This window comes from Camelus dromedarius, chromosome 5, assembly GCF_036321535.1.
Source record: "Camelus dromedarius isolate mCamDro1 chromosome 5, mCamDro1.pat, whole genome shotgun sequence".
NCBI classification, from domain to species: domain Eukaryota; kingdom Metazoa; phylum Chordata; class Mammalia; order Artiodactyla; family Camelidae; genus Camelus; species Camelus dromedarius.
The window spans coordinates 7,748,802-7,773,151 of record NC_087440.1 but is presented as its reverse complement, the minus strand read 5'-3'; the positions used below and the strand labels follow the sequence as shown (position 1 = coordinate 7,773,151).

The 24,350-nt window shown below is 42.7% G+C and overlaps 1 protein-coding gene across 1 annotated transcript; it reads left to right on the top strand.

Annotated features, from left to right (window-relative positions):
• The first annotated feature begins 872 nt into the window (after positions 1-872).
• On the top strand, positions 873-2,985 carry FOXB1 (forkhead box B1). The gene is made up of 2 exons (XM_031452969.2): positions 873-1,072; positions 1,349-2,985. Exon 2 carries the CDS (start codon positions 1,399-1,401, stop codon positions 2,374-2,376), a length of 978 nt encoding a protein of 325 aa, XP_031308829.1. The 5' UTR covers positions 873-1,072; positions 1,349-1,398; the 3' UTR covers positions 2,377-2,985.
• The last annotated feature ends 21,365 nt before the right edge of the window (positions 2,986-24,350 follow it).

The window sequence follows — 24,350 nt, the reverse complement described above, 5'->3', positions numbered from 1 at the left end:
AACGCTATTTAAATTTTTTAAATTTGGCCAATACACTTAGATTCAAAATGGGCTCTTACACGGGGTTGTCCGGTTATTTTTTGGTATTTTAAAACCCCATCACTTAAAGCTACACACCCACTGTGCAGAGCTAAGGCAGCCGCCTAGGAAGGTCAGATCAAACTTTGACCTGCCTCTTGGAGGACTGGGGGAAGGGTGTATTTTCATTACAATAACCCATGCAATCAGCCCCGGGTAATGCCAAGCGCAGGAAAAGGGTCTGCTTCTGAGGAAAGCCGTGCCTGAAGTTAGCTAACAATACAAACCCGATACATTGCAGAGGAAACAAAATACCCCAGCCAAGCAATTTCCACATCATCTGCGCGGCAGCTCGGTCTGTGAACGTCAGTGGTTGCCTGAATCCCTGCTCCGCGGCCGCCGCCTCCTCATACCTTCACACCGCGCACCCAGGCCAGCGCGTTCCGCTCCCCGCCGGTGGCCGAGGCTCTTCCCCCTCGCCCAGTCTTGAGCTGGAAGTGATTCCTATTGGCCAAGGTGTCCATGTAAATAGGTGTGAAAGAAACCGGAGCTGGCCCGGCTCGCCCCTCTCGCGCAGTCCCCTCCCTCTGCAGCCCCCGCTCCCCCTCCTCCTCCTCCTCCCAAGGCGATTGTCATATGATAGCTAAGAAGTGGCACATTAATGAAGCGCCGCTACAGGGGTCTTTTCTGTTTCTGTCACCGCTTAAAACTATCAGATGGTTCGAGAGAGGACATGGAGGCAGCCACCTAGCTCAGCAGAGCTGCGGAGCCCACAGCAGCGCCCTCCGGAGCCCACAGCAGCGCCCTCCGGAGCCCCGAGGCCGCCGCTGCCGCTGCCACCGTCCGCGCTGGGACTCCGCAGCCGGGCTCGGCCGCCCGCGGAGTGCACCGCCAGAAGCGCCGCGGAGTGGGCGGCGCGGGGCGCTGCGGGACCGAGCCGCTGAGCTCAGAGACGTGCAGAGCCCAGTCGAGCCGGGACACGGCGCGCCGGGAGGGACGCGGCGAGGAGCAGCGCTATACCGGATGCGGACGCGCAACTTGGGGCAACTTTAAGGTGAGCCGCTCTCGGTTGCATCCCTGCCCCTCGTCCCCGCTCCAGGTCCAGGCTTACTTCCAGGCTACCCTCGCGCCATTCGCTAGCTTCCCCTCTCGCGCCACCTGGCCGCGCCCCACTCGACCCTGAAAGTTGCTGGCTACAGAGCTCGGGCGCTGGCTGATCCAGCGCCGCAGCCCGTACTCGCCACTCCTGAAGTCTATACTGGGCCTGGCTGACCTAGCGCTATCTGTATGTGCATCCACTTCCTCCTCTATTATCTTCCCCCTTTCCCAGATCCGAGCAGGCCCGTGCGGACCCAGAGCTAGAAGAGGGCAAAGAAGAAGATGCCTCGGCCCGGCCGTAACACGTACAGTGACCAGAAGCCGCCCTATTCGTACATCTCGCTGACCGCCATGGCCATCCAGAGCTCGCCCGAGAAGATGCTGCCGTTGAGCGAGATCTACAAGTTCATCATGGACCGCTTCCCCTACTACCGGGAGAACACGCAGCGCTGGCAGAACAGCCTGCGCCACAACCTCTCCTTCAACGACTGCTTTATCAAGATTCCGCGGCGGCCAGACCAGCCCGGCAAGGGCAGCTTCTGGGCGCTGCATCCCAGCTGCGGGGACATGTTCGAGAACGGCAGCTTCCTGAGGCGCCGCAAGCGCTTCAAGGTGCTCAAGTCGGACCACCTGGCGCCCAGCAAGCCCGCCGACGCTGCGCAGTACCTGCAGCAGCAAGCCAAGCTGCGCCTCAGCGCGCTGGCAGCCTCCGGGACGCACCTGCCCCAGATGCCCACCGCCGCCTACAACCTGGGCGGCGTGGCGCAGCCCTCGGGCTTCAAGCATCCCTTCGCCATCGAGAATATCATAGCGCGCGAATACAAAATGCCTGGGGGGCTGGCCTTCTCCGCCATGCAGCCGGTGCCTGCTGCCTATCCACTCCCCAACCAGTTGACTACCATGGGCAGCTCGCTGGGCACTGGTTGGCCACACGTGTACGGTTCCGCAGGCATGATCGATTCGGCCACCCCCATCTCCATGGCTAGTGGCGATTACAGCGCCTACGGCGTGCCACTGAAGCCTCTGTGCCACGCAGCGGGTCAGACGCTGCCCGCCATCCCCGTGCCCATCAAGCCCACGCCGGCCGCAGTGCCCGCGCTGCCCGCGCTGCCGGCGCCCATCCCCACCTTGCTCTCGAACTCGCCACCCTCGCTCAGCCCCACATCCTCTCAAACAGCCACCAGCCAAAGCAGCCCCGCCACTCCCAGCGAAACGCTCACCAGCCCGGCCTCCGCCTTGCACTCAGTGGCGGTGCACTGACCCGCAGAGGCCGGCGCCCCTTCTTGTTCCCCTCCCCGCCAGCTCACTCGCCTTCCCTGGCTCCCAGTCCTGCCCTCCCCGACCCGGGACCGCCACCTTAACTTGTCCATTTCACCTTAGGCCTACCCTCTCTCCCCCATGAGAACTTTGTTTCAGGCCCAGGAGACAAAACACAAACTTTTAGATGGGCCTGAAGGCGCGTGGGAGCTGTCCTCGTCCCCAAGAGGGGAAGGCAGGGGGCACCTGAGCCCAGTCGTCCCATTCCCGGGGCCCCCGAAACCCCCTCCCACTGAAGAAGCATGGGAAGTCCTGCCTCCCGGCGTCTCGGAGAGGAGCGCGTCTTTGCTCGGCCCGGATCTGCGGGGCTCCGGCCACGGCCAGTTAAGTTTCAAGCCCAGAGAAACCACCTCAGAGGCTTCCTTGAACAGATCTTCCCTGAGGGCTGCAGCCGCACAGCGGAGGGCCAGATCTCTGTTTATGTCTTGGAAATCTGCCGCGAAAAGGGACCGCTAATCTTCCCACCCTACTCGCCTCCGCCCATCCGCCAGGGGCTGGGCGGACCACAGCTTCCCGGAGTAGCGGCCCTGCCTCCCCGGCTTCTGCGGAGGGTTTTTTGTTTTTTTTTCTTCTTCTTTCTTTTTTTTTTTTTTTGTTTTTTTTTTTTTGTATTGGGTTTTGTTTCCTGCCAGAGGCTCCAAGGCGCTGGGAGTTGAGGGGAGAGACTACCAAGCTGGGAAGGGGACGTTTGTTCTCCATACAAGCAAAACAAAACTAAAAGTAACCTTGTATGTTTACAAAGCGCCCGGTAAAACGTAAACAGTGAACTTGAATCTGTATTGCTTGGCGGGCGAGCGGGCAAAGCCCACTTCACAAGTACCTGTTGTAATGTGAATGTTTACTCTGCATTTCTGGCCAGGTTTAGGGGAGGGAAGGGGGGATGGGAATGTTAACTTTCCGATTACTTAGAGACCTTTTTAGCTATTTATTTTATTGTTGTAAGGGGAGGGGGAAGAAAGAAAGAAAAAAGAAAGAAAATGAAGTAAGTCCAAACTAAGAAAGCATCACGGGCAACCCTAGAAGAACTTGGAGAAGCTGACTGGTAACATGAAGGAGGTGTCACCGGATAGGTCTCCCATGGACAAGTCTTTCTGTTTGCTACAAGAACTTTTCCAAGAAGCTAAAGGGCTGCAAAGAGATGTAAATGCTTGTGAATAGGAATGATTATACACTGTGTAAAATGCACTTTTGTTTGCTATATTCCTTTAGAGTCTTAGGTAATTTGCTGGAAAACGAACTGTTGTTCTGGTGTGACCTGCTTAAGTTAAAAAAAAAAGTTGTAGTGTCATCAGAGCTGTACAATTTTTACCTTTCATTTTTTCTCCCTCCCTGTACAGAATTAGCATGGCATTTTAAATATTGGTGTTCTTGTTCCAAGCATGCCTGTTTTAAGACAAAGAATTTAAAAAAAAAAAGGTGTCTACATTAAATTATGATCCTAGTCCAAATAATATTTTCTCATTAAAATATGTAAAGTCAAGTTTTAGTTTCGTGTGTTTTTGAAGAGTTGCTACAAACAGTAATTTTACAAAAGATGGATGTCATGCTTCTCTAAGCATGCTTTCTGCGATTCATGGTCTGAGTAGTTTGTCTTTTTCATGGCTTATTTTTAAAACAAACTTCCTCTTATGCACTTGCAGACGGGAGAAATTATTCAGATGGCCTCCTGAAGCTATCTACACAGAGAGAAAGATGAAACGAACAATTTCTAGTACAGATTAGGTGCACATGTGTAGTACTGATAGAAAAACTGTTCATGAGAAAACAGTGCTTTATATGTATTTTGTCTATCTTAAAATATACCTTTTACAAAATATACAGCACTTATATAAATCTAAGACTTCTGTAGAAATCAGGTAGAGTCCATATGGAGATATAAAATGTAAAAGCAAACTTGCTTACTGAATACTTATATTCTTATACATCTTACATTCATTTCTCTGCTCCTTTAAATTATTGCAGTCATTGAAATTTTCTTTTCCAAAGTTACCTCAAAGTTCACCTTGCCTGTCAAGAAACCTGTTCACTTTGAATTGAACAGATTTCTCTTTACTCCTTCATAGGGGAAAATAATGCTTGGTGCATTTATTTTAAAGAAGTGGATGAAGTCACTTTAAATCTAGACTCTAAGTATTTGCTTTTCTTCAGATTTTTGCAGAGAATTAAAATCTGCCAAGAATGCATGGCTGAAAGCCAACTGAGATTTTATTGAAAGGGTCACAATATTTCTAGAGTGAGGTGTGTATTCAACTAATGAAGTTACAAGACAAAGAAAAAACTTAAATGGTGATTAACACTTTACTGTGTAAAATGATTAAACAAGAGACCCTTCTGAGACAGAGAAACCCACAGAGAAATCCTGATCGCTATATGCCACGAAGAGAACCTTAGCACCTGCGACCCTTATATGTTTAGGGGGTTATCTGAAAAAAAAAAATTTAGGATTAATGCAAAGGGTAATTAATCCTGTTGTGACCATTTTTTTTTAAAAAAAAGGAAGGATCCCACACACAGCCAAAAAAAAAAAAGGTGGAAAATAAATGAATCATTGGACTGATTAAAATGCATGAAGCCACTAAAGCTCGTCAGACAAGGGACAACTAAACTCATTCATCAAGCCCAATTCACAATTATATCAACACGATCAGCTAAAGAAAGCCTGGAAAACTTATCCACCCTGGGCCAGGAAACTCTTGAAACTTTGTTCTCAACCAGAAATCATCTACATTTTAAAAAACAAAATACCCTTTCATCACTTCCTGCAAAATAAAATTAAAGCCATCTCTGGAATATTCTAATCTCCTTGAATTCACTAAGACTGAATTTGAACTGGGAATGAAGGAAGCGTAAAGGGCTAACACGGGGCCTCAGACATTTTATAAATTATCAGCTGAGATACTCAGGTAAAATATTCTTCCTATAATAGGCAGGAGAATTCAGAGGTAAGTGATGTGTTCATGCACACATTTAATAAATGGAGGTAAATAAGATGCAGAGCCTACTTCTGATTTTTAGAAAAGGAGTGATTTCAACTCCGTATTTGAAAATGTGCTTTTCAGCTGGTAAGTTCGTCATGGTGTATTGCAAAGAATGAAATAACTTGGGCATTGTGAGCCCTCCTTTCACCACTGCAGGCATCTTTTCTCAGACAGAGTTGAATGAGTAAAGTAAAAAATCCATTGATGATATGTTGACCTTGATCAGAAATCCAAAGGCAGCCCAAACACACATGCCTCCACCCCAATCCATCCCCAGCTTTGAGACTTGCACCCAGTTTAGCTGAAGTACCCCACAAATAAGGAAGTTTATAACTATGATACCTTCAATGGCTCTCTTTGTCATGTTAAATCTTTTCACCTGGCTCAAGTCCAAAGTCAATACACACAGCTTTAAAATAAAACTGGGAGAGACAACACCATGCAGTGAGGTGTATGTTCCGGGTCTTATCCTGAGAATGGACTTCAGTTAGTTTATTTTCTATTTTGTAAATTTGGGCAGTATTGATTTTTTTTTTTTTAATTTAGGTTTTTGATTTGGAAACTTGGCTATTCTGTTACTTTTGGTCTTTAACATGCTTCTGTGCTTGACTCTGTTTTCAAATGGCTTTCTCTGTGATTTGGGGAAATGCTTCCACAATGGATGAGTTTTGTGCAGAAGTTCTCACTTGTTCTTATTGCCTGGGTTGGGGTTTTTGAGCAGCCTGAAGACTAGCAGGAGCGGTGCTAGTGAATGATCCTCAGAACGGCTTAAATATTACAGAAGCAAGTTTAATTCCTCTAAAACAGATGAGAACATTGAATGTCTTGGAAGCAGAAATCTGGCCAGGTGCTCAAGTGGAACGAAGTTGGTAGGTGGGAGGGAGAAAGAATCCAGTGGAGTGCTGCTTCTTCTTTTTTTTTTTTAATTGAAGTATAGTTGATTTATAATGTTGTGTTAATTTCTGGTGTACAGCATAGTGATTCAGTTATACATATATATTCTTTCTTCTATTCTTTTTCATTATAGGTTTTACAGGATATTAAATATAGTTCCCTGTGGTGTAGAGTAGGACCTTGTTGTGTAAGAATCCAATGGAGTGCTTCTAACAGAAGGTTTTACATTAGTTTATGCAAGGCTTGGGAGGAATGTTGAGGGGTGGTTTATACTTTTGCAAATGGAAACTCCCTCTGCAAAAGATATCCATTTAAGAAATGGCAATCAATTAAAAAAAAAAAGAAAAATGGCAAGGATCAGGATGTGTTCTCTAATTCTTAATATAAATGTCAATTAATTTTTCTTCTCCTAAAGCCACAGATGCACAGAGATACTCAAACAAAAACAAAACAAAAACAATCCAACCCACCGGCTGTGAAGCCTCAAAGGGGATGCATTTGTTTCGTTTAAACTAACAACAAATTATCTAATTAATATGTTTCAATTACAGCATGAAAGGCACAGCCCCTGGACCGCCTGCCGTGGGGGCACAATGGCCCCAGAGCCCACTCTAGGAATTTACAATAACTTCACATCTGTTTCTTTATTTCGCACTTTTGGAGTCTAAAACTCCTCTCAAGATCACTTCAAACCACGGCCGGAGTTATGAAATATGTCCCGGTGTTAAAGGGGTACCAAACTTTGCCCACGGATGCTTCATTTGCAAGCAAAAAAGTGAAAGCCCATTGAAGAGCATTAAACAAATATATTAGAATTCTGTCACTTTATGCAATTGAGTAGATCAAATGAAGGGTCCCGGCCACTTCATTCACTCTCATTCACTCGAATAGAAAATGCAAAGAATAGCAACCCGAGACTGGGCCACCGATGTAGATTTAGCTCCTTTTTACTGGGACACAAAAAGGCTGAATTTTCACAAACACATTGCTGACTCGGGGACTAGGAAACCGGCACTGGAACCCCTTTGGAATTTAAATTCATTTTATCTTCCTCTCTCTTTGCGGGGATCTGTTTGCACTACAGTGCAAGATGCAGCAGGCATCCTCTGGCTTCTGAAAAAATGGGGGAGGGGAAGACAGGGAGTTGGGGTGGGCTCTGTGGCCTCAGGATTCTCAAGGAGCTCTTGGTGGTCAACTTACACTCAGGTCTGAGATAATAACTTTGATTTAAGCAAATCTTGACCTACCTCAATATAAACATCATTATATCACACACCTCTCCTAGTCTCTTCCCTCCTTGCTTGGCATGGATTACGCAAATAGCTGGTTTTCAAAGACCAAATTCACATCTGGGTCATCCAGTTTTCTTCTTTCAACTACTCTCTGGTCATTGGTGTCACAACAGACTTGAAAGCTGAGCTTTCAACCTCACCTGCTCAATACTGTTCTCTTCCTCTGTCTCCCTCTCTCATATGCACATGTGCACACATACACACCGCATTCTGATCGCTACCCTGTCTGAGCACTGTGACTGTAAATTTGTTATGTAAAGAGCAGGAGACAGAGACATTCTTTGGTTAGAATTTCCAAGTCAGAATCCTCTTACATTTTCATTTCCTACTCTCAGGGGGGAAAAGAACAAGCCACATGTGTCCACGGTAATTGAGATAACCTTGTGGCGATACTTCTGTCCTGTACCTTCGATGGTTGACGCTGTTGTTTGGTGAACTCGATAAGATTGTTACTGTCGACAACATCTTAGAAAGCTTACAGTGACTGTGAGGGCTGCTTCTAGAGACAGCAGGGAAAGATAAAGCGGCAGACTTAGCTTCTGGGGTGGGAGAGCAGAGAAATAAACCAGTTTTCCTCAAACTTGAAGTCTAAATGAGATCTGATCTGAAGAAGGAAGTACGTGGAGAATTTTATATTGTATTTTAAAATTTGCCTGGTATTTTTTCCAGGTACATCAAAACCTTGCATGTTTTTCATTTTAACTTCAACATTTGTAAGGTCGTATTTGACACTAGTCTTCTTTTAATTCGTGGGATTAGTGTCTGGAGCTGGGGACAGGAAGTAGCTCAGAACTACAGATACAAAAAAGATACTGAAGAAACAGCTGGTTGTTTTACAACCGCAAGCTATTAAACTCACCAGAACTAACAATAAACAACAAAATAATCAGAATTATAAAATAATCAGAAATTATCCATGAAAAATTGTAGTTGGCTAAATAAAACCTTCCTTGGAAGATTTTCCTTCCAAAAGTTTTCAAGATTATATGGACAAAGCATTCTTTGGAGGCAGCCTCCTTTTGCCTGTGTCTGCAAATCACTGATGTCAAATCAGTTGCAAGCTTTTGAAGGAACAAACTCGGAGCATTAATTAGAGCAGATTAAGCTCACAGAGAAAAACCATTCTTTAAGTATCTATTGTTTGGAGACATTGTGATTCTGATTCATGCTTCACAGCCTGTATATTTTTATTTACTCAGTTAATTTCTTCCCCAGAGTGTTCCCTGTTGACTGGGTTTATTAAGGTACACAGTGCAGAAAGAATTGTTGGTTTGCAGAAATAATTGTTTCCAAACTCTGCCTTTGCTATAGATTTCTCTCCCTTCTTTCTGAAATACAATGCATTGGTCCAATGATTCCAGCATATAGTTGCATACAGAGAAATTGTTCAATAAAGGATCTTAATTTTGTGCCACTTAGAGAAAGCTTAGTATTTATTAAGTAGTATCTAGAGTGTTTTACATTAATTAGAGCAGCTCCTTGGAGAGACATTACAGCCAAGAATGGTTTCACACAACAGGAAAACTCTGAGCATCTCAACTCCCCCACTAGATCTGCCACAGTGAAACACAAAGCTGCAAGTGTCTGCTCACTCGGAAATACCAACATATATTTTATTTATCTACATATGTTCGATAGACAGACTGAAGTTCTCTGTACAACAATAAAATGATCACTGAAAAGTTCCCTGTCAACCTGGGTGCCACGATATTTAGGTCAGACACAAAACAACAACAACCTGAAATGATGGTCTGTCTCAAGATTCCTGATACGATTTCATGCCAGGAAAAACAAAAACAAAAACAAAAACAAAACTGACAAATGATTATCTGACCCTCCCATGTTCACTGGGTAAGGCAGTCTGAATCAAATATTTCTGTGACTGCCTGGAACATGCTAACAGTTCTCGTCCTTGTGTGTGTGTTGGTGGGTAGGGAGGGAGCTGGGGAGAGTAGGAAAGACAGGCAAGGATGAAATTTTATGACTCTCAGATTAGTCCAGATGGTATACACATGCAGTGACTCCTGTCCCCAACACAGAAGAACTGACTGCATGAATGGGAGTTCTAAAAACAGTCCTGTTCCTTTAGTTTAGGTAAAGAAGCTACACCTTTGTCCAGGTGTCAGTAAATGAGAGTACTGCCTGTAGGTTCCAGCGGTGATACTGTTTGTACAATTTAAACACGTGAAACGCATCTGAATTTACTTGTGGATGCTACTGGTTTTAATAAAAGGAGAATCCCTCCCATGAAACAAGAAAGTGAAAATGATTAACTTTGACATAGAAATATAAAGAGCAATTTGATTAATTATATTGCTAATTATTCTTTACTGTGCAGCCAAACATTATCCAATTCTTAAAATGACAGATGCCGAATAAATCTTATAAAATAATCATTTGGAGTTTCACTGCAATGAGAAATTTTGGAGTTTATGGAGAGATTTATATTGATTATTAAATATATATTTGGTTTTGTTCTATTCTATTTCATTTAGAAATTTAATTTTTACTGTAAATGTATTACAACTATGTAATAAAACTGTTTTCCTATATTTTCCTATGCGTATTTTAAAAGAATCAATTTCTCTTTTCAGTATTTTCCATAATTATAATCAGTATACATGTATTTGTATATCCTGCTTTTCCCTAGGATTATATCACAAGTATTTCTCATGTTTCCCCATGTTTTCATAACATGGGAATACACACTTTTCATAACCATAGATATTAATGCTTGTATAGCCTGTCAACTGAATTCCCCTGGTTGAGGCATTTTGAATGTTTCTAGATTTTGTTTGCTTTCTGGTTTGTTTTGCTAATTTTACAAAGACTGTTGCAGTGAACATCTTTTATACATAATTAAACACTGTTTCCAGTGATGTGAAATACGTTAACATTGGCACGTGGACTTCCCTAACAGCTCCCTGCAAATTCAATATTGTAACTTAATTTAGGATCCCACTTTAGGTCTTACATTTCCATAGCTCTCTGCCCTCAACCCAGAGCAATACTGCTGGACTTACAATCATAAAGACGTCGAATGTTAGAGCTGGAAATATCCTGAGAGATTCCAGGTAAACCAATTATTTTATTTGGAGAATCACATTGATATACCTCTTTATCTACATCCAAATCATTTAACAACACCAAAGCCAAGGTCTGAAAGTAAAACAAAAGTTCAGTCTTCTCACCCATGCCAGACCAACAGAACAAAACAAATCAGAAATCACAAATGTACTGAAATTGTCAAATTGAAGGCTTTTTTTAACCTGATAACAAAATCTCACCTCACTGTAAGGCAATTTACAAAGCAGGACAAGCTGCAGCCTTTTTAAGAGGGAGTCTTGGGTAGTTTGTCAACTGGAGGGAATGGTCACTGCTCAGTCCCAGGTCTAAAGAGAAAGGGATCCATCCTTATGTCTGAACCATTTCTTGAGTCTATGATACCCTCGTGACACTGAAAACAAGTGGTCTTCCAGACAGAGTCTAGAGGGTCCAGGCTCACAGCAGATGTTACTACCTCCTTTCTTTGGCTGCTGAGATGTTAATTCTCAAGATGGGAGACGGCAGGAGGGGCCCTGGGGTGGGGATGGCCAAAATGGGCCAGGAACCTGAGCTTCAGATTTTGTCTCATTATTGCAACATTTTGTATCAACCTTTCTTCTATGACACTTTCACGTCTGATTCCCTGACTCCAGGTTCTGGAGCTCTTATTTATTTTAGTAAGTGGCTTAACACTATGTGACACACGACACAGGTATCAATCAGGGATTTGTTTGAAGAATAGCCTAGTGCAGACCCAGAGAGAAGAACAAGCAGGAAAAGTGCCATCACTAGTGGCTAAGGTTGACATCATCTCCTGAATTGGAATTGGTGTTTTTTGGTAGGAAAAAAAAAAGTCATGAAACCAAATGAATTTGTTCACAGTGACTTTCCCATATTCCCAGAACATCCCATCCACCATCCCCTGAGCTGATCACTCCTATCCTCAGCTTGGCTCACTTAACAAAGAGAGGAGAGATAGAAGAGGAAGGAAAGAGTGAGGCTGGGAGGAAGAGGAGAAGCTGGATGAAAATCCAGTGATGCTGCTAGCATGGTCCTTTAAAAGAGTCCCCCACCACAACTCCTTTTAATTCCTTTCTAGCCAATTCAGCTCAGTCTGATTCAGCTCAGTCTGGTAAGAATTCAACAGCTATCATAAGCATCACTGGCACAAACAAGGCCTTTCAAGAACATATTTTGGTCAGAAGACCTGAGTTTGAGTCCTAATTTTGACACCTTTTACCTAAATGGTTCTGAGCAGGTCTCCCCAGCTCTGTTACCCTTCTCTCAGAGGTGAATACGTGCCCTCAAAGGCTTAAGGATCAAGCGGGGCAGAGCAGATGAAAGCGTTTTGAAGTGCTGTGCAAACTTAAGTCCTATTACCGTCCATGATGGAAAGTAAAGATTGCTATTAAAAACTGGTCCCACCTCATAGGAATTTAGTCTTAAGCTCTTCAGGACAGACAGCAGACTCACAGAGGGAAGGTCTGTTTTTCGTGCTAGTTGTTAACACCCCAGTTTTCACCGTCTGCCCTCCTGTTGGCAGTGGAAAAGGGGTGCTAAGGTGAGGGAAACTGTTGCTCCTTTTTTCCATATTCTCCCAAAGTGGGCTTTTTCACAGATTTTAAGATAGGATGTTGACAAAGTGTTATTACAGTTGCTGAAAGGATATGAGAGGAAAGAGTGTGACAGTCTTTTGGGGACACTTTTAGTCTTCTTTGCCCTACCAACCAAAGAAGCTACTTCCCTGCCACTTGAAAAAATTTAATGAATGACTATGTAGTGTTTACCATGTGCCAGGTACTGTTCTAAGTTCTTTACAAATAATAGCTCATTTAACTTAATCCTAATAACAGCCTTATGAATAGGTGCTTTTTACTATGCCCATTTTACAGCGGGGCTATTGAAGCACGGGTGCTTCACTAATTTGTCCAAGGTTACTTAGCTAGGAAGGAGTATCAATGCCCAACAGACTCTCAACAAAAGCTGGTTTAATGGAAGGATACTTGTTACTGAAGGCAGCAGTTCACATGATTTCCCAGACTCAAGGGCTATGGCAAGCACACCGAGGTCTGCAGACGGAGGAGGAGGGTTACCCTCTGCTGGCTTTAGGCTGACTATCTTAGACATAAGGTGATTTTTGCAACTGCCAATCTAATTATTCTTTTATCACTTCCCTTAGCCTTCCTAGCTTTGCTGTGAGTTATGATTCACCAAATTGTATTTTCTTCCTAAACAAACTTCTATTTAACTTATGTATGTGGAGTGGGAGGTGGGGAAGAGACCACCTTCAATAGAACCAAAAAAAAAAAAAAAAAAAAAAAACCAAACCCAAAAAACCCCAACCCTCTATGCTAGCTCACTACAATTTTTGCTCTTTGATCTCAGTCAGATCAGGTAACAAAAAAGTCACAATGGAACCCTGCCGGTCACCTACCCCCACCCACCAAAAAAGATGGACCTCAAGGTTTATCTAACCAGTCTGGATCCATCCACAATTAACTCGTACTTTTGGAAATAAAGGTAACCAACTCAGTATGAAATCTAAGCAGGAATGTGTTTGTGTAGTCAGAAGAAAACTGCCAGCCCACACGTCCTTTTCTTCCCTCCCAGTCTCTGTCAGCTCGTAACACGAATCAGAAGGAGGGAAGAAGTACCATTTTGTACCTCCAATGGGATTTTAGAAAGAAGAAGAAAAAAAAAAAAAAAAGAAAGAAAGAAAGAAAGAAAAGAAGGAAAGGAGGAAGGGAGGGAGAAGGGAAGGGAAGGAGGAAGGAAGGAGAACACTGATGTAACTTTAGATTTCAGTAAATGTAATTTTGTTTGTTGGTGGTAGAACCAAATGCTGAAGGGGTCAATATTTGGAGTTTTCTGTTAATGGTCAAACTTCTTTAGTAATACTTTCTAAAAATATGCTTGGGTACTCACGTATCTTTTTCAATCTACCGGGAGGCTGGCATTTATATATACTTATAAATGTACATTTTAAGAAGGTTCTATGTTTTTGTGTTTACAGCTCCAGCCTCCCTCCTGACCATCGGCTTCAGTTACAAGGGACACCTACGAAGTAGTGTGTTTTCTTTCATACTTGGGTACTGGTCTCCCAGTTTGCTGTGTGTTCAGCCTCCCAGCCTCTCCCCAACAGAGCTGTGTTTTCTGTATGTGACTAGGCTGAGAACGCCAGTGAAGTTCACTCAAGCCTCTTGGTCACCTCACTCTGGTTTGGTGCTTTGACTTGTCAAACAAGATCAATCGTGTTATATACCCTGTGTTTCTGGCCTCTCTGCACTGCACATGTCCGCCCCCCCACCCCCGACTGCAAGAGGTCCTGGGGCTACTCCTCGCATGATCACACTTAGTCCTGGAGTCCCTCCAGCCCACGTCCTCGTTAAAGACGGGTCCAATGGCAAAGGTCAAGGTCCTTTTTGCACCTTCTTCCCTTATTTGGTTCTATTTCCATCTAAGTTTCAAAATGCCCATCCATGCAGGGCTCAGCCAGTCAACTGCCATCCTCTGGGACTGGTGGCCATGAAGGTCCATATTCCTTGGCACAGCACGTGGCAAAGGAACAAAGGGAGAAGATGCTTTTTAGATGCTAAATAATCTATTAAGGTGATATTCTTATTGTGCCTTCATTTACCAACTTCCTTACAGCAAAAATACAATAAAACCTACTACACATTGGAGAAAAACTGTTCTGTGATGGTTTCTGCTGCAATTCATTATGCTTGCTTTGCAGAGCGATATTGGGGCACCCTTGCGCCCACAAACTCGGTAACTAGAAATCCTTATGTTGTTGGGTAGGCTGACTCCCAGGACCCTCCCTGAATCTTATAAAAAGTATCTTGTTTTGGAATCGATTCACTTGGTAAGGCAGTAAAAAATTTTTTTTAAATTGTTCAAAGCATCATGTGTGTCCTACATGGCTTGTGTTACATGCCACTCATCAGCATAAAAGGGCCTAAATGGACAGAGGTAGAAAGATAACTCTTATAAATTACCAAGTTTGGTACTATCTCTTCCCAATAAAATAACGTAGTTTTCCTAAGGGGATAGATTAAGATCATGGAATCCAAGATTTAAAGAGGAGGCATTGAGCAAGACAGTGAAACCCTCTGAGCCTTTGTTTCTTCCTCTAAAAAGTGAGTTATATTAAACATGTTGAGCTGGTTATTCACCTATCCTCTCTCAGCTCCAAATTCAGCTTGTTATACCTCATCCTGAAATTTGTATTTCCCGAACTCCTTTGCCAGCTGCTTCCTGTGAGTCTCTGCAGACAGGAGGTCCTAGAGGAACGCTGGAAGGTGAGAGGGGGGGAGAAGGAACCTCCCTCCTGGCTTCCAGCATTAGCTGGGCAGCACCCCCTCCGCATGTCCGGGCCTCATCTCTCCAGGACCCCTCCTCCACACCCCTAGGCTCTGCCACCTCCCACCCCTTCCTTTCCCAGGGGCAGCCGCTTCCTGCAGTTACTACCTTGATGTTTTCCCAGTGTTCCCTTTTTTGTGTGCTCTAAGCCTACCACCACCCATGTAACTGACTCTCTGTATTAAATTTCCTCTTTCTGAAATATGTAGTGTGCTTTCTGTTTTCCAGACTGAATCCTGAGTAATAGTGGGTTTATGACCCTGGGTCATTTCGCCCATTAGCTCCATGGAAGTCTGTATTCCTTCACTCACCTCGTACCCTGGGCACTGTGCTAGGAGTTGGGCAACAGGGAGATGGTTACACATGTGTGCCCGGCAAGCCCTGATCTCCAGAGACTTGCCAGCCAGGGGAGAAGACACACAGGGAGACGGCGCTGACTTTAAGAGAAGAGGTTCTGAGACCGTCCTGAGAAGGAGGTGGAGAAAGAGGAGGAACAGAAAGCCTTGAGAGAATTGAGGGTTTAAGACTGGGCGAAGGCAAAGAGCTCAGACTCAAGTTTACCACCATAAGGACGTCAGGTGGCGTATCTGGCAGACAGGTGAGGGGGTCACTCGGTGGAAAAAGAGGCGAGATGGTAGAGACCAGAAGGAGGCCAGCCAGGGTGAAGACAGAAGATGGAAGGTTCTGGGGCCCTAAGTGAAGGGTGTGTGGGGCTACTGGAGACTTCAGGAGATTCATGAGGAAGGAGGCTGCACACTGAAGTGGCCTCGGCATGAAGGCAACAAGTAATCAGCAATATAAAAGGAAGAAGATGGACACGGAATACTTTTCAAGGCTGCCAGCTGGGTCTTTCACAGTTTCTCTCACCCAATAAGAGCCCTCAAGTGTTGGAAGTTGCCTGGGTTTCTGTACTGTTTGTTTTGTTTTTTTTTTTTAACATTTTTTTTTAGTTGAGTTATAGTCATTTTACAATGCTGTGTCAAATTCCAGTGTAGAACACAATTTTTCAGTTATACAAGAACATACATATATTCATTGTCACATTCTTTTTCCCTGTGAGCTACCACAAGATCTTGTATATATTTTCCTGTGCTATACAGTATAATCTTGTTTATCTATTCTACATATGCCTGTCAGTATCTACAAATTTTGAACTCCCAGTCTGTCCCTTCCCAACCCCCTCCCCACTGGCAACCACAAGTTTGTATTCTATGTCTATGGGTCTATTTCTGTTTTGTATTTATGTTTTCTATTTAGATTCCACATATAAGTGATCTCATATGGTATTTTCCTTTCTCTTTCTGGCTTCACTTAGAATGACATTCTCCAGGGACATCCATGTTGCTGCAAATGGTGTTATGTTATCAGTTTTTACAGCTGAATAGTATTCCATTATATAAATATACCATATCTTCTTTATCCAGTCATCTGTCAATGGACATTTAAGCTGTTTCCAGGTCTTGGGTATTGTAAATAGTGCTGCTATGAACATTGGGGTGCAGGTGTCTTTTTGAAGTAGAGTTCCTTCTGGATATATGCCCAGGAGTGGGATTCCTGGGTCATACGGTAAGTCTATTCCTAGTCTTCTGAGGAATCTCCATACTGTTTTCCACAGTGGCGACACCAAACTGCATTCCCACCAGCAGTGTAGGAGGGTTCCCTTTTCTCCACAGCCTCTCCAGCATTTGTCATTTGTGTACTTTTGAATGATGGCCATTCTGACTGGTGTGAGGTGATACCTCATTGTAGTTTTGATTTGCATTTCTCTGATAATTAGTGATACTGAGCATTTCTTCATGTGCCTATTGATCATTTGTATGTCTTCCTTGGAAAATTGCTTGTTTAGGTCTTCTGCCCATTTTTGGATTGGGTTGTTTGTTTTTTTCTTATTAAGTTGTATAAGCTGCCTATATATTCTGGAGATCAAGCCTTTGTCGGTTTCATCTTTTGCAAAACTTTTCTCCCATTCCATAGGTTGTTGTTTTGTTTTACTTCTGGTTTCCCTTGCTGTGCAGAAGCTTGTAAGTTTAATTAGGTCCCATTTGTTTTTTTCTTCCTTTTATTTTTATTGCTTGGGTAGGCTGCCCTAGGAGAACATTTTTGAGATGTATGTGAGATAATATTTTGTCTATGTTTTCTTCTAGGAGGTTTACTGTGTCTTGTCTTATGTTTAAGTCTTTGATTTTGGTGTATGGTGTAAGGGAATATTGTAGCTTCACTGATTTACATGCTGCTGTCCAGTTTCCCCAACACCATTTGCTGAAGAGACTGTCTTCATTCCATTGTATATTCTTGCCTCCTTTGTCGAAGATTAGTTGGCCAAAAGTTTGTGGGTTCATTTCTGGGCTCTCTATTCTGTTCCATTGGTCCATATGTCTGTTTTGATTCACAGTGTTATTCTCCTTCACTTCTCACATCCACTCTGTGAGGTAATCCTCACTGTACCAATGGGAAAACCAACATCTAAGTTTTCTGGTAAGCGCCTGAGTAAGATTCAAACCAAGGTCCTAACTGACTTTAAATCCAGTACTCCGGCCAATCTACTCTGCTGCCATTGTAACATATGGCTTGTCCCTCAATATACATTTATTAATAGGATACCATGGGGGCCACTGTGACAAACAGAAGGAGATGATGGTGAAATAGAAGAACAGATTTGAAAGACATCTCCAATAAATCAGAGGACATGGTGACTGACTATGCAGTGAGAGGGGGGCGGTGCTGGGCAGGAGAGGTAAGAATCGAAAGAATCAAATGGCATTTCAATTAGTCAGGATTCCTTGGGTTACAAGTAACAGAAACTCAATTCGACCTGATAGTATTAAAAGCCCCAGGAATGAGCATGATTGTTTCTTTGAGTTATCAGCCCGTCCCTAAACCAGTCACTGTAGCTGAGGAGATACAGTACTCTGATTGGCTTGATATGGATCCTGTCCCATCTCCAGGACCCAGAGAGGTAGGTCCACGACATAGGATTCCTATAAAATGCTCACTATACATGACTTTAAAGATTCAAGCCTTGTTAACTAGTAATGAGGTTCCACTGATGAAAACAGGGATGGTTAAGAGCAAGTAACTTTGGGAGGAAGATGTTGAGTTTGGATAAGGATCTGCTAAGCTTGCACCAGCTCCAACAAAGATGCAGCCTAACCTTGAAAATGTCCAGTCATAACCCAAAATCACACTCACATTTCTTCAAAAAGCTTAAATCTTTTTTACTTTAAAGGTAAAAGTGAATTCTGGGAATTCTGGACAATCCACTGGCATCTAAGTTTAGTGAAAGGGACCAAAAAAAAAAAATGACTAAAGTTCTAAAACCTATATACAAAGTAGAGTTAGGTTTTTTTTGTGAATGTGCCAATTATTGGTCCAGGTAATGCCATTTTTATCTCTTCTTTTAAAATTTCATGGTTTCGCAGCATTCTGAGCTAAAATGGGTGTTTGCAAGTTACAGTCCCTGAGCCAAAACCAGCCTGCCACCTTTTTGTATAGCTCATGAGCTAAAAATGGTTTTTATATTTTAAATACTTGGGGAAAAAAATCAAAAGATTAATAATGTTTCATGACACATGAAAATTATATAAAACTCAAATTCCAGTGCCCTTATATCAAGTTTTATTGGACTAGAGCCAGAATTATTCATTTCCACATTGTATCTGCTTTTGCATTACTATAGCAGAATTAAGTTGCAGCAGAGACCACATGGCTCACAACGCCAAAATTATTTATTATCTGGCTCTTAAAGAAAAGTATGCAAATCTCAGAGCTAAAAACTTGGAGTGCCAGGGGTAGGGGTGTAGCTCAGTTGTAGAGCACTTGCTTAACATGCCCAAGGTTCTGGGTTCAATCCCCAAAACCTCCATTAACAACAACAACAACAACTTTTTTAAAAATGTTTACCACAATAGTTCAAATATAAAAAAAAATTATTAAACAAAAACAAAAACCTGGAGTGCCAATTGCCTGGGAGCTTTTTGCTGTCATATTTACCTTTATTGGGTGGTAAAGGAGCCACAAATTTGAAAAAGGTCAAGATGAAGTCTAGATTTTCATTAAGTAATAATCCATTTGATTGTGAATTTGGGGGCTATTAATAACTTATTCAAAGCTTGTAATAGAACATGGAACAAACATGAAAAGTCTATCACAACTCTCAATACGTGCTTGTATTTCTCTAGTTGCTCACAGTATCGTCTCATATATTTTTACAGGCTACGTAGTTTATAAAGTACTATCAAACATACCAAATGTAATATACCAAATAGTTAGCTTGTGGTAAGGAAGGCCTGACTTCTCCTGGATATAACATGTGATAGGGATTAGGTGATTAAAATATTTCATAATAAAGTAGCCAAAAAAAAAAACAAAAAACAAAACAAACCCAAATGAACACATTTAGGAACCATATTACTTATGCCTCGTAAGCACACTCCAAGTGGAATGGAGATAAGCCTGTTGCCTTCCCAGCATCTAATCTCCCTTTTCCAGAACCTCCAGTTTCAGTTTGGGAACACATGACGTCCTAAGAAACCTGCTTCTACCAAATAACCCACACTAAGCCCATCAGGGCATTCCCAGGCACACTGACTGGTGAGGGATGGGCATGTGACCTTAGCTGGTCCAATCAGAGTGATTCTCAGAATTTCCATGGAGTGGTTCCACAAAGACAGTCACTCTTTTCTGTTGAAATTTAATAAGAAATGGCTAGGAGCTGCTGCCTGCCATTTTTAGAACCCCAGAGAGACCACCTTAAGATGGCCCTGCAGAAGGAAGGGTGGAGAGACAGAAAGAACAGTCTTTTGGGCATTACTGAGTCACTCTACAGAGCACAGCCTCATCCTGCTCCTGCCCTTGACCTTGGCAGTGTCATGAACCTGTAAGCACCCTTTAAAATTGAAGTCAATTTGAATCCGGTTTCCCTTGACTTGTGACTCAAATATACCAAGTAACAAAGATTCTTTCATTCCTTCATTTATTCATTCGTTCATTCACAAACCATGATGTGTGTATTTTTTCCTGACATCAAATAGTGTGTCTTTCCTAAACAACCACAACCAATTCTTTAATCCCCCAATACCAACTATGTATCCTATAACTCAATTTAATTCTCAAACTAGCTGCCCAGAGTTAGCACAGACCCCATAGATCAAGGGTTCAATCCCACAAGACCGCCTCCACTTCACACACCAGCTGCAAATGGAGTCCCTGAGCTATCTGCGCTTTAGCTTGGCTGACTGCAAATTCAGGAGTTCCCAGAGCAACACCTTTCATGATTGGTTATTTGCTAGAACAACTCACCAGTTTATTATAAAGGATACAACTCAGGAACAGCCAAATAGAAGAGATGCATAGGGCAAAGCATTTGGAGGTGGGGAGTAGGACATAGAGTTTCCATGCCCTTTCTGAGTGTGCCACCTTCTCAGCACATCAATATTTTCACCACCCTGGAAGCTCCCCGAACCCCATCATTTAGAGGTTTTAATGGAGGTCTTATTACATAGGCACGACTGATTAAATCATTGGCAATTAGTGATTGAATTCAATCTCCAGCCCTCTCCCCTCTCCAGAGATGGGGCTGAAAGCTCTAACCCTTAACCACATAGTAAGTTTTTCGAGTGAACAGCCCCCATCTAGAAGCTATGTAGGGCTTTCCTCTGTCTGTCATCTCATTAGCATATAAAATATGCTCTATAATATAAATATAATATATATAATATAAAATGATAAAAATGATAAATTCCAAGGGTTTTAGGAGCTCTGTGCCAAGAACCTGGGACAAAAACTAAATATTTCTTTTTAATTTTACCACAATTATATATACTTACACTGGTCAGATATTATGCTCAGTCCTGGAAGATACTCAGTGTATGCCTTCAAGGGTTTCCTTGGGTCACGAGGGAGAAGTGGGGGTGGGGAGCACTACACGGAGACGATACACGGAGCTTAAAGCAATGAGCCATAAACAGTATCTGTCAGAACAATGGGTGTCCTAGATATTTTCGGTCATCTCCAACAGTGACGAGACTAACACAGAAAAGACATCATCCCTGGTCTACATCACACTTTGTATCCTTTTTCTCAGGTGATCCTCCAAGTGTCATTAATTAATAATAAATTAATCACACCAAATCACTCCAAAAGATTCTTCCCTTGAGGCCCCAGTGGTTTCCCTTCAATGCTCAACTCATCACATTATTTATTTTACAGGTTTTGAGACAAGCCCACATGTTATTTTCCCAGTCCATCTAGGGATTTCTTTACAGGTACATTATGACTTACAAAAAAATTCCCAGGGTTCCTCCATAAATTTTCCCTTTTTCCTCTTTCTACCCATTCAGGTCTTTTTTTGTGTGTGTGCATCCCTCAGTAGGTTTTAAAGTTTCTTCACATTCATATATATTTGGCATATTTTTAATGTTTAAGCCCAAGGTATTTTTTTTTAAGTTTTAAAAAAGATTTTTTTCAAAAAATTTTGTGTTACTGTAAATGGAATTTTCCATTTACACCTATTACCTGTTTTATATTACTAGAGTACCCTTTACTAGCGAATGCAGCCTCTGCCTTCCAGGAAGTCTTCAGCTCTGTCATTCCAAGAAGGTTTGTTAGCTCATCTTTGCCAGCAGCCCCTGGGATATGTGGGACTTTGAAAATGCCAATTCCCAGCTCTCATGGCTGCGGTGACTTATATGCCAACCTAGAAAGCACTCAAACGTCAGAGCATGTGCGTCAGCTCAGTGGCTGATTTAGGCTATCCAGGAGACAAGAGAGACTGGAGTAATATCATTTTAATAATGATAATGGCAAAGAACATGTGGCTTAGTTAAAGGAGTCTTGGAGTCAGATGGATGCAAATTTACTTATAGACTGTCACCGTGGCCCAACTACCAAGCATCTTGGTGTCTCAGTTTCTTTCCCTTGAAAAGAGAGGTACGAATTTCTTCTTGGCTGAGATGTACACAGTAAATAAGCCAATGTCCGTATGGTACTTGGCCCATGGTTGGTGTATGATAAATGACTGCCTTATTTATTTCTAATAGATACCAGAGTATAGTATTTTTGGTTGTTTTGAATTTTGAAAATTTGAAAGCACGATACATGTTTAGCAATCCTAGACTGTCTGAATGCTGGGCCGGTGTTTGACTCAAGCACCTGCTATGTGCAAGAAGCCCCTTAGGGCACACAGGTCATGCCAAGATGTAGTTCCTCACCTCAAGGAGCTCACAAGCCAGGCCACAGGACACTGACATCAGAACAAAGGATGAACATGACAGTTCAACACAGCAATAGGAAAAGTTTAAAAGTAAAATCCAGGATGCATTACCACACATATGAAACCAAGCGTTACATAACCAAGAAGAAAGAGCAGTTGCAAGTCAAAATACTTCAGGCAATTTTAAGTTTTCATCCCAATTTGGAACTTACAGCATTCTCCCCTTTTTTTAAGGTGAAAAAAGAGCTATTTGGATTTACTGACATCCTGTTCCCTAATGATTGGTCTTTCGGATTCAAAAGTTCTATCAACACTCTGATGTTATGTCTCAGGGATGGAAAATCAAGAGGAAATGCTCCACACAAAACAAACCTCAGATGTCCTGAAACAACCCTTCTTTCCCAGATTTGATTCTAATTTTTCAATTCCAAAAACAACACACAAGGCCTTCAAAGGTACAAACTACCTCATGTTTATGCATGTGACCCTGGAGAAGTGAGGCTTTTGGATGCCTTTGATTCAACGAATCGGCTGAAGAAAACATCTACCCAAAGTTACTTACAGAAGATCCAGTTCTCCCCGCCCCCACCTCACCTCCAACCTACAGAAACCTCCATCCTGCATCAATTTACAATGGAGCACTTGACACGACTTTATTGGTATATCTTTCTTATGCATTTGACCAATCAAAATGATAATTTAGACAAACTGGGGATGGCAGAGTGCATTATCCAGCCATAGCTCATTATTATGCAAAAAATCAGATATTCACAGCAACTGTCTCATCTATTTATTGTTTGGTTACTCATCTGGAAATTTTAATACTTTCTTCAGGGGCAGGGACTGGCAATAAAAAAATAGACCTATATATCAAACCTTTAACTTCCAGCCATCATTGTGTGCGATAATACAGATGGAGTGGCTATCAGCAAGCTTTACTGTGTTGGTTTATTTCCTTCAACAGAGAATGTGGATTTAAACGGGATAAAGCAACAAAGTCGACTGAAGGCTGGAGGGCCCCTTAGAACCTTCCGGTTACTTTGCAAGCAGCGACAACTGGCTATAGTCTGCTTCCCAAGGAACTGGTGCCTAGGGCTGCCAACAGCTGCCTGAAAGATGAGAAGAATGAGTGTGAGAAGGAACGGGAGTTGTTCAGCATGAGGGGTAAGGCTACTGCATCTCAGAAAGGACGGCCCCCATTGTCCTTCATATGGCAGTGTTTCTATGGGCTACATTTCCCTCCTCCCAAACATAAATGCAAGCGCTGGTTTTAGTTAGTTCACAATCAATAACGTATTTAATGTTCATCACCAGCCTGTGAGGTATGTACTGGTGTTATCCCATTTTACAGATGAGGAAGTGAGGCACAAAGTGGGCACATGGTTTGCCCAGCTAGTAGGCAGTGAAAGCAGGATTTAAATGCAGGCTGCCTGGCTCCAGAATTTGTGCTCTGCATGCCAGATGCACAGACGTGTAGTGGCTTCTCTAATTCTGCTTTCCACGGTTTGCACCAGAAGAGTGAATTGATGGGGAACAAACTACAGTCTACCTCCAAGGGAATTATATGAACTACTTGTTTAAAGATCAGATTCTCAGACCCAGATCAACTAATTTAGTAACTTGCATTTTTTAACAAGTTCCCTAAATGGTTCTTAATCACATCAAAGTTTGAGAACCACAAAAGAGATTTTCTGGACTGAGAGTCAGATAATAATCTGGCTTTGGGTCCCAATTCCCCTGTTGATGAGCTTTTTAACTTCCGAGAAATCATCTGAGCTTTCTGGGCCTAGGTCTCCTCATCTGTAAAAGGAGGGCAAAATCTATCTGCCCCACATACCATGCCAAGCTGTTTGTAAGAATGAGATGGGATAAAGCACGTGAAAGAAATCAGCAACCTGAAAAGATTTCTAAATATGAGCTATTATTATTGATCTCTCATCACTGCATGTGTGCAGGACTTTTCTTCCTGCTAAAACTATTAGCTCTCTGAGGGGGTAGGTACTGAGACCACTTTTCTGCCCCACAGTAACTTGTACCATGTCAAGCATGTTGTAGCTACCCAATGAACACTGGCTTGATTCAATACATTTTTTAAAATATGTAAGCAGATCCACAAAATTAGCACAACCTACTCTT